At 35.3% G+C, this 16,685-nt stretch overlaps 1 protein-coding gene across 1 annotated transcript; it reads left to right on the top strand.

The window, feature by feature from the left end:
• Positions 1-14: 14 nt before the first annotated feature.
• Positions 15-16,405, top strand: mfsd8l1 (major facilitator superfamily domain containing 8-like 1). Its single transcript, XM_049465915.1, has 12 exons — positions 15-456; positions 2,113-2,298; positions 3,637-3,699; positions 3,999-4,118; positions 4,520-4,599; positions 7,824-8,142; positions 8,755-8,828; positions 10,347-10,560; positions 10,711-10,833; positions 12,952-13,082; positions 13,292-13,377; positions 15,459-16,405. The coding sequence occupies exons 1-11, from the start codon at positions 381-383 to the stop codon at positions 13,364-13,366; spliced, it is 1,461 nt and encodes a 486-aa protein (XP_049321872.1). The 5' UTR covers positions 15-380; the 3' UTR covers positions 13,367-13,377; positions 15,459-16,405.
• Positions 16,406-16,685: the final 280 nt, after the last annotated feature.

Raw genomic sequence — 16,685 nt, 5'->3', positions numbered from 1 at the left:
ACAGATTGAGCGCGCGTGTGAGTGAGTGCGCGAGAGAGATTCACCGGAAGTGCTTCCCGGTACCTGCGGAGCTCCGTGTTTACAGAGCCTGTACAGCTCCCGGAGGAACTTCAGCGGTTCTTATTCTCCTCTTTTACTCTCTTTATTTCTCCCTCTGCTCTCTGAGACCGCGGTCCTCCGGCTCCGCTGTGTGTGAGTGAGAGGTGGTGAGCGGTGTTGTGAAGGTCGGCGGCGCTGCGGGCTGATTTGAGTAAATCACTGCACGCACTCCGCTCTGACCAGCTGTACGTGTTATAGAGAATCTGCCGAGAGCTCTGTGAGGACTGTGTGTTTATAATGGGTTGGTAGGTGTAACGTTAGTGATCGTAGTGTGCTGCAGTATGGATGATCAGCGCCGGAGGAAACTCACCTTCTTCACCATCGGACTGATTTTCCTGCTCAGCGGAATAGAATACGGTCAGTTTAACATTTACTATCCAACCATTTAAGTTAACTACACCCCCACCAGTCAACACCTTTCACTCTATTATACACATCTGTCTGTCTGTCTGTTTGTCTGTCTATCTATCTATCTAGTCAGAAACAACACTCTCTTTATTACAACATCTCTAAAGCTCTCCTGCTGGGAGTCTAGTGTTATTTATAAGCAGTGCTTGTTAATGTTGAATCAGATAAGCTGGTGATGAACGAACCATATATATTTGTACATTTACCTCACTTTCAAGAATGCTTACTTTAACCCTTTAACAGGCCAGGATTTTTGTCAATTCTCTGCCTGATATTACACACCTACACTCTTTCCTAAACTTCATTTTAAAGTCAGTATTTTCCTAAATACAAATCAAACAGTTCATGTCCTCCAAACCTTTTGTTTCGTTACGTTTGTCTAGTTTTTGTCTATTTTCAAACTTGCAGAATTTCGGGTTATTTCTGTTACTGATCTGTTATTATTAAGTGCAGTAGACAGAGAACAGACATCTTCTGCAAGAAAAAGGGTTTTGTGCATTTACCCTCATAGTACGGTGGCCGAGAAAGCCCAACGCAGTGCAAATTGAAAAGCGCTGCAAAAGCACAAAACACATCCATCAAAATTACAACACAGGCGCAGCAAATAGAAAAACGCGCTGCAAATAGAAAAACGCGCTGCAAATAGAACCACAACACAACGGAAGTGAGTCACAACACAACGGAATTTTCCCGGGGGACCTTAAAAGATACTGTACCAGCTAAGCTGCGTCTTCAGTAACGTCTCGGACTTCACTATGTGTACAAAGGACAATAAGTGGCAAACAAGGCGTTTTGTGAAGCAGAACTTTTAATAATATGCACACAACCGTGGTAATCACAGGTAATAAACATAACTTACTTTTCAGAAGCTTGTTTGCCACTTATTGTCCTTTGTATACAGCTGGTACAGCATCTTTTAAGGTCCCCCGGGAAAATTCCGTTGTGTTGTGACTCACTTCCGTTGTGTTGTGGTTCTATTTGCAGCGCGTTTTTCTATTTGCAGCGCGTTTTTCTATTTGCAGCGCGTTTTTCTATTTGCAGCGCGTTTTTCTTTTTGCAGCGCGTTTTTCTATTTGCTGCGCCTGTGTTGTAATTTTGATGGATGTGTTTTGTGCTTTTGCAGCGCTTTTCAATTTGCACTGCGTTGGGCTTTCTCGGCCACCGTATCATAGCCTGTATATGTAAGGAGTTAAATAAACTCCCTTTGATTCATTTAAAGTTTTCCTAAAGTTCATTGGGCGGAGCCTTTTTTTGGACACACCCCTACATTGTAAATCGGAATCTGAGAGTGCATACATTTCTTATTACCAACACATGTTTTTGCACTTAAGTAAACCGGTTTGGTCAGTTTCCCAGAGAGGGACTAAACCTAGGCATATACTAGGTTTTTAAAATGCCGTGTGTTGTTTAAGACTAGGCCTAATCTCTGTCTGGGTTAATGTCCCCTAAATTCCTCCTAAATTGAATTATTAAAAATATCTGCCCTCAGTTCTTTACTGCTGTGCTGTTCATTCACTCTGCTTGTTCTGTGTTTCAGTGTGTAATAAGAATGAACCCATCTGTAAAGCTAACACTGCATTTGTCTCTTTCTCGTTTTCTCCATAGCTGTGATTTTACCCACAATATGGCGTTATCTGCAGACTCTGGACGCTCCGCCGTATTTCCTGGGGCTCGGCCTCTCTGCCTTCAGCTTCAGCGGCCTGCTGACTGGGCCTCTGTTTGGTCTCATCTCCGATAAAACACGCACTACCAAAAAGATCATATTGTTCGCCAACTGCTTCGAAATAGTCGGTGAGACCGAACTGGACTTTACATTTTAAACTGCAGGCTTAGTATTCAGTTGTAAATTTTAAGTATTATGTTCCAGATTTAGCCTAGTATACACTATACATTACTTACTTTTTTAATACTGTATACCTGTTATTTAATATTGACCATCTGTTATGAAATGGTTAGTCTCTTTTTTTAGTGTCATCAATCTTCTTTACAGTATTTTTCAGTATGCTGTTTGAACTGTCAATTATCCAGGGTATATTATGAAGTGTTCAGTACCTACCAATGAATTATTAAGTGTCTAGTAAAAAAAAACATTTAGTATATACCATGAAATATTTAATACCCACTATGAATTATTCATATCTACTATGATTTTCTTTCAGTGTACACTATGAATTATTCAGTATTCACAATGGCTTATTCAGTATCTACTTTGAGTTATTTCATGTCCACTATTACTAAATGTCCATAATAAAATAAATAGTATCAACTAAAGTGCCATATCGTATTGTATGCAATATTTTAGCCCAACATTTTTTATAAGATAAAAAAAAAAAAACTCCATATCATAATATCACAATAGTCTTGGAAGCAGTCTATTTTGTTATTTGTTTGCTATTTATTGTATTTATTTTAAATTGGTTTGAAATTAATATGCATTTCTTTAATTTCTGGTGAATGTACACAACTCTTATATTTATAGTAAAAAAACCTTATATATATAAATATAATTTTTTTGTAGTATAATATCCTAAAAATTAATAAAAAAAATGTCAATGTTTTGTCATGTCTGCTGAAATATTGTGATATTATTTTAGATCCATATCACCCACTCCTAGTATCTACCATGAAATATTCAGTATCTGCTATCGATTGCTCAGTATTCACTATAAATAATTCAGGATCTATTATGAATTGTTCAGAATCTACTATGAATTATTTTTTAGTGATAATAAATTATTCATTATCCACATAAATTACTTAGTACCTACTATGAGTTATTCAGTATCTACTTTGAGTTATTTTCAAGATCCATTATGAATTACATCATGTCCATTATAGAATTTCCAGTATCTACTATTAATAAATGATTTGTATTCACTATGAAGTAGTTAGTGTCTTTTAATTTTTTTAGTAATGGCAAGCGAATAAATTACAGTGGTAACTTATTTTTTTTTTGTGCATAGTTCTAATTTAATCTCCTTGATCTCTCTGTTTTATGTAATTTAATCCAGTTAGATTTTTTCAGTTATCACTATAACTGTGTAAAAAATACCGGTGTAACTTAATCACAAAATAAAATGAATTATTGTGGCTATGTCTAACTTAATCACCTTGATCTCTCTGTTTCAGGTAATTTTATGTATTTTATGGGATACTCTAAATGGCTTTTGCTCAGCAGTCGATTAGTTGCAGGTAAACCTCAAATCCATCCACTCTGTATTGTGTTCATAATTGTTACATTTAATGTGTTTGATTAGCTGTTATTATTTTCACAGTATTAATGTAAGAATATCTAAAAATGTTTCAACATTATTAAACGGTATTAAAATGCCATTTTAATAATTACTGGCTTTATGCAATAGAAAATCTAAAATTCTATGCCATTAATATTATTATCACTGGTTTTATGCAGTAGAACATCATTACAAAACAGTACCCAGCTCATGCATAGTAGCAGTAGCAGCTGATGTAACAGTTTTGTGCTGTTGCAGGCATCGGGACGGGTGCTGGCTCATCTATCTTCAGCTTCCTGACTAGAAATACTGTCCCTGAGGATCGCTCTACTGTTTTTGCTGCTGTGATGGCTTGCCGTCAAGCTGGCCTGTTGATCGGTCAGTATAATATGCATTAAAGAAATTGTTCAAATACAAATAAATTGAATGCACACAGTCATGCACATGCTAGTTTGGTTCTGTGGTAAAGCTACAATACTAACAAGTAATGACAATGCATGTATACCTATCAGCATGATGCTAACTGCATGCCTAAATCATCACACTCTCCTTAAACTGTGAGGAGCTGTTCAGCAATAATTGCTTACGTTAGAGGAGAGTGTGGGATGGTTGTGAAATGCAGTTAACACCATGCTGACATTGTCTGTCATGTCACTTGTAGTGCTTGAATACGTGAATACCTATTAAAATGCATTTCTATATATCTTTCTCTATATTATTACCTGTTATTTTTATGTATATTAATTGTTAAATATGATTCTCCTTGTGATCTGCTGCAGGTCCAGCATTTAATATCTTCCTGAGGCTGTGTGACTTCCAGCTCGGGCCTTTTATAGTGAACAAGTTCACAGCACCTGGGGTAACTAAATGAGTCACATATACTGAACATACCCAACTGTTCAAAAGTTTAGAATCACTTTCATATTCACATCATATTAAAAATTGCAAAATCATAGTCTTCATGAATGCATACATACAGGCTTAGCCCCTTATCAGGCAGGCATTTTTAAACATTTTCTGCCTGATATTACATGTCTATATCTAAAGGGTTTGTATTATATATGAAGGTTTCATGTTTGATAAGAAACCTTACTGAAAATCCTAGTTGAGATTGTGATAGAAAATATGTAAAAAATCTGCAACGGTCAAAATATAATGAATAAAAATCATAAAATTCATTTTAAAATCAATATTTTGCTGAATACAAATCTAACGTGTTCTCCAAACCTTTCCTAGTGTTTTGTTACAGTTGTCTAGTTGTCTATGTCTATATTAAAATTTAAGAATTTAGGGTTGATTCCTTTGATATTAATCTGTAATTATTAAGTGGAGAAGACAGTGGACAGGCAAATTGTCCTGTATAGGGCTGGGTATTGAAATTGGATTCCTAAAAAAGGCACAGAACGAAATGTCTCGCTACTACCTCGTACCGAAAGGTCTAAAACAATTTGATGCCTGTTTTTGATATGAAGTTTGAGCGAGGTAAAAACAACCGCACACAAGCACACGCAGAAACACGGAGAGCATTTTTGCAGTGGTAATAATTTAAATTGTCACACTGCCGCTGTGCTAAGATCTCAGGCGTTTGCTGGCTCTCATTCTATCTCACTCTGAAAAATGGTTTGTATCACCTGAACTTGTGGCCTGTAAAAAGGCCGGGGAGAGGTAGAGGTATTTGTGTGTAAAGTAGGGGTGGGCCATATGGCCCTAAAACAATATCAAGATATTTCATGGTATTTTCGCGATACCAGTACTCTTGGCAATATGACGAAATACTGAACTAAATTTTTGTTTTGAAGAAAACACTACTGCAACAAAATGAATTTTTTTTTTTTTTTTTTTTTTTGCATACGATATGGTATGGCACACCCTTAACTGAGATTTAAGAAAATACAAGAAATAATCAGATTTGTAACAGAAGTCAATGGTCCAGAATGTCATGGTACTAATAATGCACTCCAAATATCTCCATATATCCAGGATTAAAGTAAAATAAATAATACTGGACAGATATATACTGTCTCTAGTAGATATAAAATGTGAAATGAGAACAGTGTGATTTTTTTTTCTTTTGCTAAAAACAGCAAAACAGTAGAACCCTGATGTGATAATTAGAGGTAGGTAATATGACACGATATTTCAGGGTATAATATCGTACACGATATTGAAAAATTTTGCCGATATTATCGTATACGATACGATATGGCGCACCCCTAATGTAAAGTCACAAATAGTTCTATTTTTGTGTGCTTTTTTAAATACTTAAATTGTGTGCTCTAACTGAGTGTTTTATGGGACTGACACTTCCTCTTGGATAATATCCACACATTTCTATTATGTAGGGTTCAGAGGTTCATCAACGGCCACAGTAACCAAGTTGTTAGATGTCAGGTCTTAATTTTTGGGATAAATGTTGCTGATCAGATCATGAACGGCCACAAAAACCTAGCTGTTAGGTGTTGGGTCTTCATGTTTGGGTTAAATGTTGCTGATCAGATCAAAAATAAACACACTGTAAACCTATACGTTGTTTGAACTCAAATGATTTAAGTCTGTTTTACATAAAATTGAATATTTCTAAACAATACTCAACTAGTTTGAGTTAGTTGAACATTTGTGGGCACATATATAAATTCAAACTAAGATCTTTAAGTTGAACCAACTTATAATAACTGAGTTCAGTCTGTTGCCATTGGCAGCTTCTTTTCCATTGGCTTCTGTCACAATCTATTTGCATACTGGGTGTGTTCTACAGTTTCTGACTAACACTCACCATCAGTGTGTAGTACTTTCCCCTGGGCTACCTTAGAAATAAATCAACTTCCCCTTTAGTGATAATAACTTGATGTTCTAAGTTATGCTAACTTAAGTTTTCATTACCCATTACTTCAAAATTCTCCAAAATATCAAGTAAATTCTAAATACTTATCTGGGCTTACATTGCACAGCAACCTAGCTGTCGAGTGGAGAAGGCTACTAATTTTTTATGTAGGTAATAGCGAGTGAGTAAGTGGGAGAGTAAAGTATAGGAGATGGGAATGGATCCTATGTTTAACCCCTGATGTTAGGTACAAGATTTATCATGTGAAGAAATGTACTGGTGCTTATGCTAACAATTGCTTAATAATTACTTTATCAATATTTAGTTAACTCTTAAATAATCAGAATAATGTGTGTGCAGCGTCTTACAAAACAGCCAGTAAACTCAACATTGCAACATTGTCATGTATAATTAAATGTTCTGTACTTGTGACAGAGAAGTGAGTAAGGGAGGGAGTCATGGGTATAACATTGAATTGCATTAATAAAATGTGTGCTGAATATTTTCTAATAACACTATAAGAGATACGCCGTGACTTAAAGTAGCAGTTGCAGAAGTTTTCTAACTTTCCAGTAAATAGGCTAATTGTGTTCGTGTAAGGGGTACTGAGTGTTCTACAGATGTAAGAGGTCGCAGGTTCGAACCCACGCTCATGCAGCTTTGCCATCAGCTGCCGGTGCTTAGAGGGAGCACAATTGGCTCTGCTCCCTCTGGGGTGGGTAGATGGCGCTCTCTCCCCATCACACTTAAGGTGGCGCTGGGCGGCACGAGGCGTCTGTGAGCGGATGAATCGGAACCTAGCCGCTGTGCTTTCCTCCGAGCGTGCTAGCTGCTCAGGCAATGATTCATCAGCAGCAACTCGAAAAAAGGGGTGATTGACTTCACACGTGTCGGAGGAGGCGTGTGCTCGTCCGCATCCTCTTAAAAATCTTAAAAATTGGAAGTTGTATCCAGGGATCCCTGCTTTAATAAATAAAATAAATAGCTATATTGCTGAAGATCAAGAATCCTGTCTCTCTATACATTACTCTATTTCGGGCTTCCATCAAAAAAATCCAGGGGGAACGCACAGAAGGGGGGAGTGCGGTTTTCCCAACAATTATCTTCCTGTTTTATGATACTGTTGATGCTGAATAATGTATATTATACCTGTTAAATTATCATCCACCCAGAGCATACATTCAGTTTAGGTATGGAACTCCCTGTATACTTTTTTTTGAGTAATGTTAAAAAAACATATGTGTTTATATGTATTTGTGCAGATTTTTATGTGCGGGCTGTGGCTGCTGCTCCAGTTGGTGGTCCTGCTGATGTACTGGGACTTCCCCGAGCCAGCCAGCAGGGGGTCGAGGGAGGATAAGCAGCAGCAGGAGGATGGAGAGGATGAGGAGGATGAGAATGATGAGAATGATGAAGTTCGGCCACTGGTCCACCCTCACGAACTCACTGGCTCGTACGGAACGGTCTCCATCCCTCCTCCCAGAATACCTACGGTTGCTAACGGCAACTTGCCCCGGCGCTCACCATCCCCACCTGAACAGAGTCACTCCAGCCCGTTCAAGCGGTTCAGCGCACGCCGCGGTGAGAAATAGGGTGCTAACCAGTTAAAAATATACAGTTCAGGCCAGAAGTTTAAACACCTTCTCTCTTTTAATGCATTCTCACTGAAGGCATCAAAACTATGAATGAACACGTGGAGTTTTATGTACTTAACAAAGTTGTTTATATTCTAGTTTCTTTAAAATAGCCACCCTTTGCCCTGATTACTGCTTTGCACACTCTTGGCGTTCTTTCAATGAGCTTCAAGAGGTGGTCACTTGAAATGGTTTTCCAACAGTCTTGAAGGAAGGAGTTCCCAGAGGTGTTTAGCACTTGTTGCCCCTTTGCCTCCTTCACTCTGTGCTCCAGCTCACCCCAAACCATCTGGATTGGGTTCAGGTCCGGTGACCGTGGAGGTCAGGTCATTTTTTGTTAAGTACATAAAACTCCACATGTGTTCATTCATAGTTTTGATGACTTCAGTGAGAATCTACAATGAAAATAATCTTGAAAATAAAGAAAACACATTGAATGAGAAGGTGTGTCCAAACATTTGGCCTGTACTGTAGATGGCAACGTAACTTATGTGTGGGAAGACGGTATTGAGTAATGTCAATGTGCTGTTTACTTATTTCTGTACTTATTTATCTATAGAGTTTCTAAGAGAGGAGGTGGTGGTGCTGCTCACAGCGCAGTTTATTACACTGTTCAACCAGACGGCACTAGAGGTGAACACACACACACACATGTAAAACTTGTTGTTCTTTACACAGAGTCAAAATTCATGATGAATGGGTCAATAGAATCAATAGAATGCTCCAAAATTACGTGAGATAAAATCTTTTTGCATTGAATGTCATTTAAAGATTTTATTTTCCTTTTTCTTTAACATCAACACTAAACTTATGGTTGGGTGCTATCCACTTTCATTCTTGTCAATAGGGCTGCAACGATTAGTCCATATAATCGACAATGTTGATTATTTAAATTTGTCGACCATAAATTTTATTGTCGACTAATCGTTCATTTGTAACAGTACCGCATTACACAAAGTGCTGGGGACAGAAGCTTAATGGGAGATGGGTAAATGTTTTGCTCACACAGTTTACAATCAACTTAGTTTGTGTCTCCAGAAGTCTCCAGATTACATATTTGATCACTAAATATCAGTACTCTCCATGTTTAAATAACATTCAGATATTTAAATGCCATTTAAATCTCATGTTCTGCTGTTTCTATCGTTTTTAGTGATGGCAGAAATAATTGTTGACTAATCGAAAAAAGAATCGTCATTGATTTGTGTAAGCTGCGCTGGAGAAAAAAAAAGATTAAATACAAATTTCACTTTGTTTACAGACTAGGTGAACACTGCATATACGTTTAAGTGTTTTTAAATGTTTTCATTGATCTAATTGAGGCTCAAATCACACATGTTTAAGAGATAAATCTCTAAGTCTGTGCACACAGTTGTTTGAATGATCTCAGGAAGGTTTTGAGGCACACCTTGCAGACTTCTAGATTCAGGTTTAGTGGCTTTTTGCCTTTGATTTGAACAGAGAACATCGCTAAACTAACAACTATGATGGCCCTAAAAACTATGTTTTTCCCCCCTACATGAGAATGATATCAAATTTAGTGAGCACTCTTACACTGTGAATGAACGAGCTGCTGTATTTTTATTTGTATTAATTAGATACAGAGCAGAAATTTGGCACATCAGACATGTCATATATATAAAATATATCTGCTCTCATTTGGAAATACTATTAAAATATTTAATATGGATACCATTATACCTTCCAACTTTAAATAAGCTAATACTATTCTGTAATACTGTAGTATGTTACTATACTATGGTACTAGTACTAGTATATAACTATACTATACTTTTGTCATTTTAGAAACATTCAATACAGTGCAAAATACACACATACTCATTTTATTTTATTTTATTTTTTCGCCATACAGTAGAACAGACAATATAAGCACCACAACACTGAACTAGATTTCAATCACATCTACAGTATGTTTCCCATCAGCCTGTGTCTAAACATGTCTAAGCTGTTGTGAATGTACCGTATGTGGTACTTGCGTATTGTTTTCTTTGGAGATCTAAATTGTTACAGTATGTGATGCTACCTCCACCATGTTTGGCAGCTGTACTTTAGCCTGGCATGCTATAAGAGACTGATGTAAAGGCATGTTCTGCTGGAAATGTTCATTGTCTTTTCTCTCTCCGCTAACAGACGATGGTGACTCCACTGACTCAGAAGTTCTTTAACTTTGGCGAGCTGGAGAACAGTATAATGTACTGTGTGTGCGGAGTGGAGGTGATCGCAGGGTTCGTGTTTGTGCGCTGGCTGAGCCGCAGGGTGGCAGAGAGGGTGGTGCTGGCCATCGGTTTAATCCTCTGCAATATCTCCTGCGTGTGGTGCCTCATCTTCCTCGCAAACCCCCAGGGTGCAGTACACACTTATTACTGACCAGCTTTCATTTGTTTAATGTCCATTCGTTACGGGCATGGTCAAAAAATGGATTATATGAAAGTGGTGGGAGAGGAATGATGATTTAGAGTTAAGAGAACTGTGCTGTGCTGTTTTTCTGCTGTAGGTGGATTCCCGTGGCAGTTAGCGGAGTTCATTATTGGAGTTTTCCTGCAGGTTTTGGGTCTCCCTTTTGTAGCTGTGGCCCAAGTTTCCCTCTTCTCTAAAATCACAGCAGAGAAGACTCAAGGTAATATAAAAGAATTAGGTACATTTAATGCAGGGGTGTCCAAACTACGGCCCGCAGGCCATTTGCGGCCCGTTTCCTTTTTTGGAGCGGCCCGCGAGGTATTTTAGAAATAAAATGAAAGTTGGCCCGCTGTTAAGCAGGTTTTTACAATGTGAGATTCAAAGTTTGAACACTAGGTGTCAGAAACGGGCCAAAGAGTCTAAAAGCAGAGAGTGTGCACACTTCTAGCGCAGAAAAACGGGGCAAAAGAGTCTAAAAGCGGAGAGGGTGCGCATTTCTAGCACAGAAAAACGGGGCAAAAGAGTCTAAAAGCGGAGAGGGTGCGCATTTCTAGCACAGAAAAACGGGGCAAAAGAGTCTAAAAGCGGAGAGGGTGCGCAGTTGTAGCACAGAAAAACGGGGCAAAAGAGTCTAAAAGCGGAGAGGGTGCGCATTTCTAGCGCAGAAAAACGGGGCCAAAGAGTATAAAAGCAGAGAAGGTGTGCATTTCTAGCGCAGAAAAACGGGGCAAAAGAGTCTAAAAGCGGAGAGGGTGCGCAGTTGTAGCGCAGAAAAACGGGCCAAAGAGTCTAAAAGCGGAGAGAGTGCGCATTTCTAGCGCAGAAAAAAAAAAGTTGCCGTAATTAAGGAGTTTAATATTAAGAGACATCATGAAATTAAACATCAATTTGAAAAATCTTAGTTTACACAACACTGTCAAAGATAAAGATAGTTAGTCATGTAAAATGGTGTGTAAATGAAATAATCAGGAAAAAAAGTATTATTTAAAGTGGTATATTTCATTATTTGTTTTATTACAGAGTCTGTGGCCCGTGACTTCAAATATATTTCTCCTTCTGGCCCCCGACAAAAAGGTTTAGACACCCCTGATTTAATGCATAAGGTTCTCTAACTATAGAGTTATACCTTTTAATATTGGGCAAAATACTAGGATGATAGGATAAAGAAAACACACTGCACTGTGCAGAGGTGTAAGACCCCTAAATGTATTTTTTTTTAAACTAGGGCTGAGTGATACCATGATATTTAAATAAATTTGTATCATGACATTTAAAGAAATATGCATTATTAGCATTCTAATTAAATGCTGCAGTTACTTATATCTATGATAATTTAAATATTAAGTTAATATGTTACAATATTTTCAGGATAATCTTCCCACGATAACGATGATATTATGGTACTGTAATTCTGCAACATATCACAAGGCAATTATCTAAGATGCTTCACGACATCTGTGTTGATAAAAAGGATAAAATACTCCTAAAAAAAAAAACTACAAGAATTATTTCAGATTTATTTATCATATTTTTCGATTTATCTAAAATCCTTGAATTTTTCCAATTTCAGTGCACTTTTTAATTCAGTGCCCAATGTATGAATTCTACCAGTCAGGTTATAAGGAGCAGGAGTTAAAGTAAATTCAGTAAAGTTTCTCCAGCACCCAGGCAGCATCGTTATTAACAGTATTGTGGCTAATTGCAGCTAGCGCTGCTGCTAACCACAGCTAGCGATGCTGCTGCTAATTATGCTAAAATATAAAAAATTAAAGCTTACTGTAAGTAAATGGAAGTGCTTTATTGACCCAAATAAATCGTTTTCAGGAAAGAAATCTGTGTAGATTAACACCCAGCGCTCGTTTGACTTTGAAAGAAAATGTTAATAATATTAGTAGTGCACCATATAGTATTGTGCGCCTTGTAGTCTTTAAAATACGGTATATAGCGCTTTTTACAACAAATGTTGTCACAAAGCAGCTTAATAGGAATACAGGTCCAAGCCTCTTATGAGTAGCACCAAAGTGATAATGCCAACAGTAGCAAAGGAAATACTCCCTCATGCTAAGAGGAAATAAACTGAGAGGAAACAAGACTCAGTATGAGGATCCCATCCTCCTCTGAGCTTAACTGTTTTAATTTTATTACACGCTGATTTATCAAACTTTCATTTGATTTGTAAAATGTTTTTTCTCAGAAATATTAATAATTTTCTTTTCTTACTGTAGCTTGCAAATAGCATCTAATAACTGTATAATTATATACTATATGACTATATTTATTTCTTATTCTTTATTTTAAGAGCATGTTTGTGTTTATGTGTGTTTGTGTGTGTTTTCAGGCTTTAGTCAGGGGGTTCGGAGGTCCATTGGTGGGTTGGCCACAATTCTGGGTCCACTCTGGGCTGGAGGTTTGACCTCTAACCTCTACGTCATGCTGGGGGTGATGATGGCTCTGCTGGCACTGCTCACTGTAAGTGTGTGTGAGGAACGTGTAAGAAACTCTGTTTATTCTCGTTATTAAAAGATTGTGTTGCCAGAATTGTGTGTGTGGCATGTATGTTTATGGTGTGGGTTTGGGAACAGAATGAATAAACAGATTTAAATGTCAGTTTGATCTTCACACACTGTGATTTTAGAGCAACACTGATCTCTGCTGGTGATTTTCTGAATATCTCCTAGATTATGATGGCCTTTTCCTACGAGCGTCTGGTGGAGCGGCCCATTGTGGAGCATGCAGACGACTCAGAGGAATGAGTTACACACAGGTACGACTTCTACTGGCAGAAACTATAAACATGAACTAAACTCAATACCATGACTGTACCAATCGAAATGAGGAAAGTAATAAATGCAAAAGTAACTAATAGTAATAGTAATATTAGGTTTATGTTTTAGGTATTTTTATTTTAAAAACGTATCAAAGACAGCATGAATAAAATATTTGTTTCTGACATTCTTTGTGGATACATTTTTGAAATTGTATTATTAATGCTTATGAATTACAAAATATTTTTTTACATTACATTACTTTGCATTTGGAGTATGCTTTTATCCAAATAATGATTTACATTAACATTAGAGGACAAAAAAAATCCAAGACAAAACATATTTTTTTGACATCGCCTAAAGGAAGCCAAAGGAGAAATAGTGACATAAAGCAGGAAAGTGGAGGGGAAGAAGGAAATGAGGTTAGAAGTAGTTAGTGTGTTAGGGGTGTTAAGAGAGTAAGTGCTCTTTAAAGAGCTCCGTCTTCAAGAGATTCTTAAAGATAGCGAGGGACGCTCCTGATCTGGTAGTGGAAGGTAATTTGTTCCACCATTGGGAACAGGTAGAAGGTAGAAGATATAAATATAAAATCAAAATCAGTATATAAATAAATCTAAATATTTTTTTTTTACTAATTAATTACTAATGAAAATAAAGAATGAATAATAGGTTATTTGTTATTTGATTTTATGTTTTTGGGTGTTGTTGATTCTTTGTCCATTTGGCTGCTATTTCTGTAAAGCTGCTTTGTGGCAGTATCCGTTTTAATTTTACTTCATTAAATTATTCTTGTTTCCAATTCTTAAAAAAAAGAATTTAGCAAAATATTTTGAATTTTTGACCTCAGTCTGTATATTAAGTATTTTAGTACAAAACGTTGTATTACTTTTTATTTTGTGCATGTTTATATAAAGAAAAAATATGCCATAATTTTTGGAATTAAATCAATAATTAAATTAAAATAATCAAAATATTTATGCTAAGAATATAAAATGTATCAAATATTAAAAATAAAATAATTAATATAGTTTATATAAAGCAAAGTTATTTAAAGGCTATTTTACACTCTTTGTGGTTCAGATTTGTATCATAACTGCTTCTTTCTCTTCTCTTTAAATTAAATTGAATTAAAATAAAAAAAATATTCAACAGTATTTTAGTTGATATTGTTTATGTGCAGTAAACATTTTAAATGTAAAGGTTACTTTTTGTTTTTTTCTATTCATATTTATTGATTTGTGGCATTGCTGTTGAAAGTGCCTTCTCTAGAACTATCTCTTTAAATAAAATAAATGTAATAAATTATGCTGAAATAATTTAAGCAGAATTAATTTAAAGATAAACTTACACTCTTTTGAATTAGGTCAGTTAGGATTAACGGACTTTTAATAAAACTGCCTATCTTTTTTAATTAAATGTAATCATAAATTATACAGTAATATTTGTGGTTTATTGCTTACATAAAATAGAAAAGTTATTTTAGTTTACATTATATTGCGTTTATATGCATTCACTTTGTCACTGTTGGAACAAAACGTTGTGTTTTATTTAAATAAATTGAATGAATAAATTATGCAACAGTTTTTATTGTGAATTTTGTTTCAATTAAGCAAAATAAATGTAAAGTTTATTTCCACTTTTATCAAATTATGCCATTATTGTTGGAACTAAAATTTATGTTTCTTTAAATGAAATTAGATGAAATTTAATGAAGTAAAAAACTAATTAATTAATTAATATTGTAAGGATGATTTGTGGCATCACTGTTGAATTACAATTTGTATGTATTTGTATGTATCTGAAATTAATAAATTAATGTATTAATATTTTAAATATTAAAATATATTACAAAATATTTTTGTATTGATTATACAGAGCAAAATAGACTTTGAATTACCTTGTCTTCTGTTGCATTAAATAATATCAGGATTTTTAATCATTAAAGTCATTTTTAAGTAAATGTGTGTATATATATATATATATATATATATATATATATATATATATATATATATATATATTATTATTTTTTTTTTATTAGGAAAGATTAAATAGATTTTGCTTTTGATATTTTCTCAAGTCTGTGCTGCTGTCCTGCTGCTGACACAGAAACACAGTGGTAAAAGAAGCACCACACTTAACACGGATGGAGGGGCAGACGGACGGACGGACGTGTCTGACAGGGAAGGCTGTGTTAAATGAATGTATTTCTGCTGTATTTCCCGTGGAAATGTAACGAGTTGAGATGAATGTCTGAATTAAGCTGACCGTCCACTATGGGATAAACTACAGTCACACTGTTAACCTCATTTAAATGCACTGAATTCAGAATTAAGGAATGTGTCATCAGCTCTGCTGTTATTTACTTTATTTACAGTAGAGTTTCAGCTCGTATTTATGTGCATAGATGTGTTTAAAATGACAGAAACCCTTAGTTCTCAGCAGAATCTTAGTTAGTTGTGTGTGCATGGTACCATCATTTATTTTGCATCTTGGCAATACTAATAAAATCTGTTCATATAAAAAGTAATAAAAAATATTTTTTAATACACGTATAAAACATCACATTTCACTTAAGATCCAAATGTGAGGAGTTTCATTAATAATCATGATCTGATTCAGAAGTGTGATCAGTATCCTCAGTTCAGCTGTGGTGCTCTAGGGGGCGCTCTTATCCTTCATGTGAAAGGATGGATTTATGAACACATAAGAAAAACACAGAGGACAGTCCATAAACAAGCCCTTTATAAAATCCACTGAAAATCATAATGCCATAGCTTATCACTGACAATGGGATTGTTACATTTTATTTATTATTTCATTTTTATATTTTAATGAGTTGTTTTGGGTTTTTTTTAGGTTGTTTCCTTTGTAGTTTAATGTTCTGTTTGTTTTGTGTTTAAATTAAGTTAATCTTAAATTCTTACTGAACTGCTACACTATATTGCTGAAATGTCACCCCAAAAAAACATCTTTATAATTGTACAGTTGCAAGTTTTATAATAAAAATCTTACATTCTAACAACAGCATCTGAATTACTTTGATTATTTTGGAACAGTAATAAATGCCTTATTGTAGTAGTATTGATTGTTGAATAATAATAATAATAATAATATTAATAATAATAATAATAATAATAATAATAATAATAATAATAATAATAATAATAATAATAATAAATAGTATTTGTTGTTGTTATATTATTATATTATAAATATAAGTACTTTTACAGAACCTAAAAAATAATAATTCCAAACATTAAAAAATATATGTGTTCCCCAGCATGTTCAATTAATTAAAAATATA

The sequence above is a fragment of the Astyanax mexicanus genome, chromosome 16 (assembly GCF_023375975.1).
Source record: "Astyanax mexicanus isolate ESR-SI-001 chromosome 16, AstMex3_surface, whole genome shotgun sequence".
Taxonomy (NCBI): domain Eukaryota; kingdom Metazoa; phylum Chordata; class Actinopteri; order Characiformes; family Acestrorhamphidae; genus Astyanax; species Astyanax mexicanus.
This window is presented reverse-complemented; position numbering and strand designations above follow the sequence as displayed.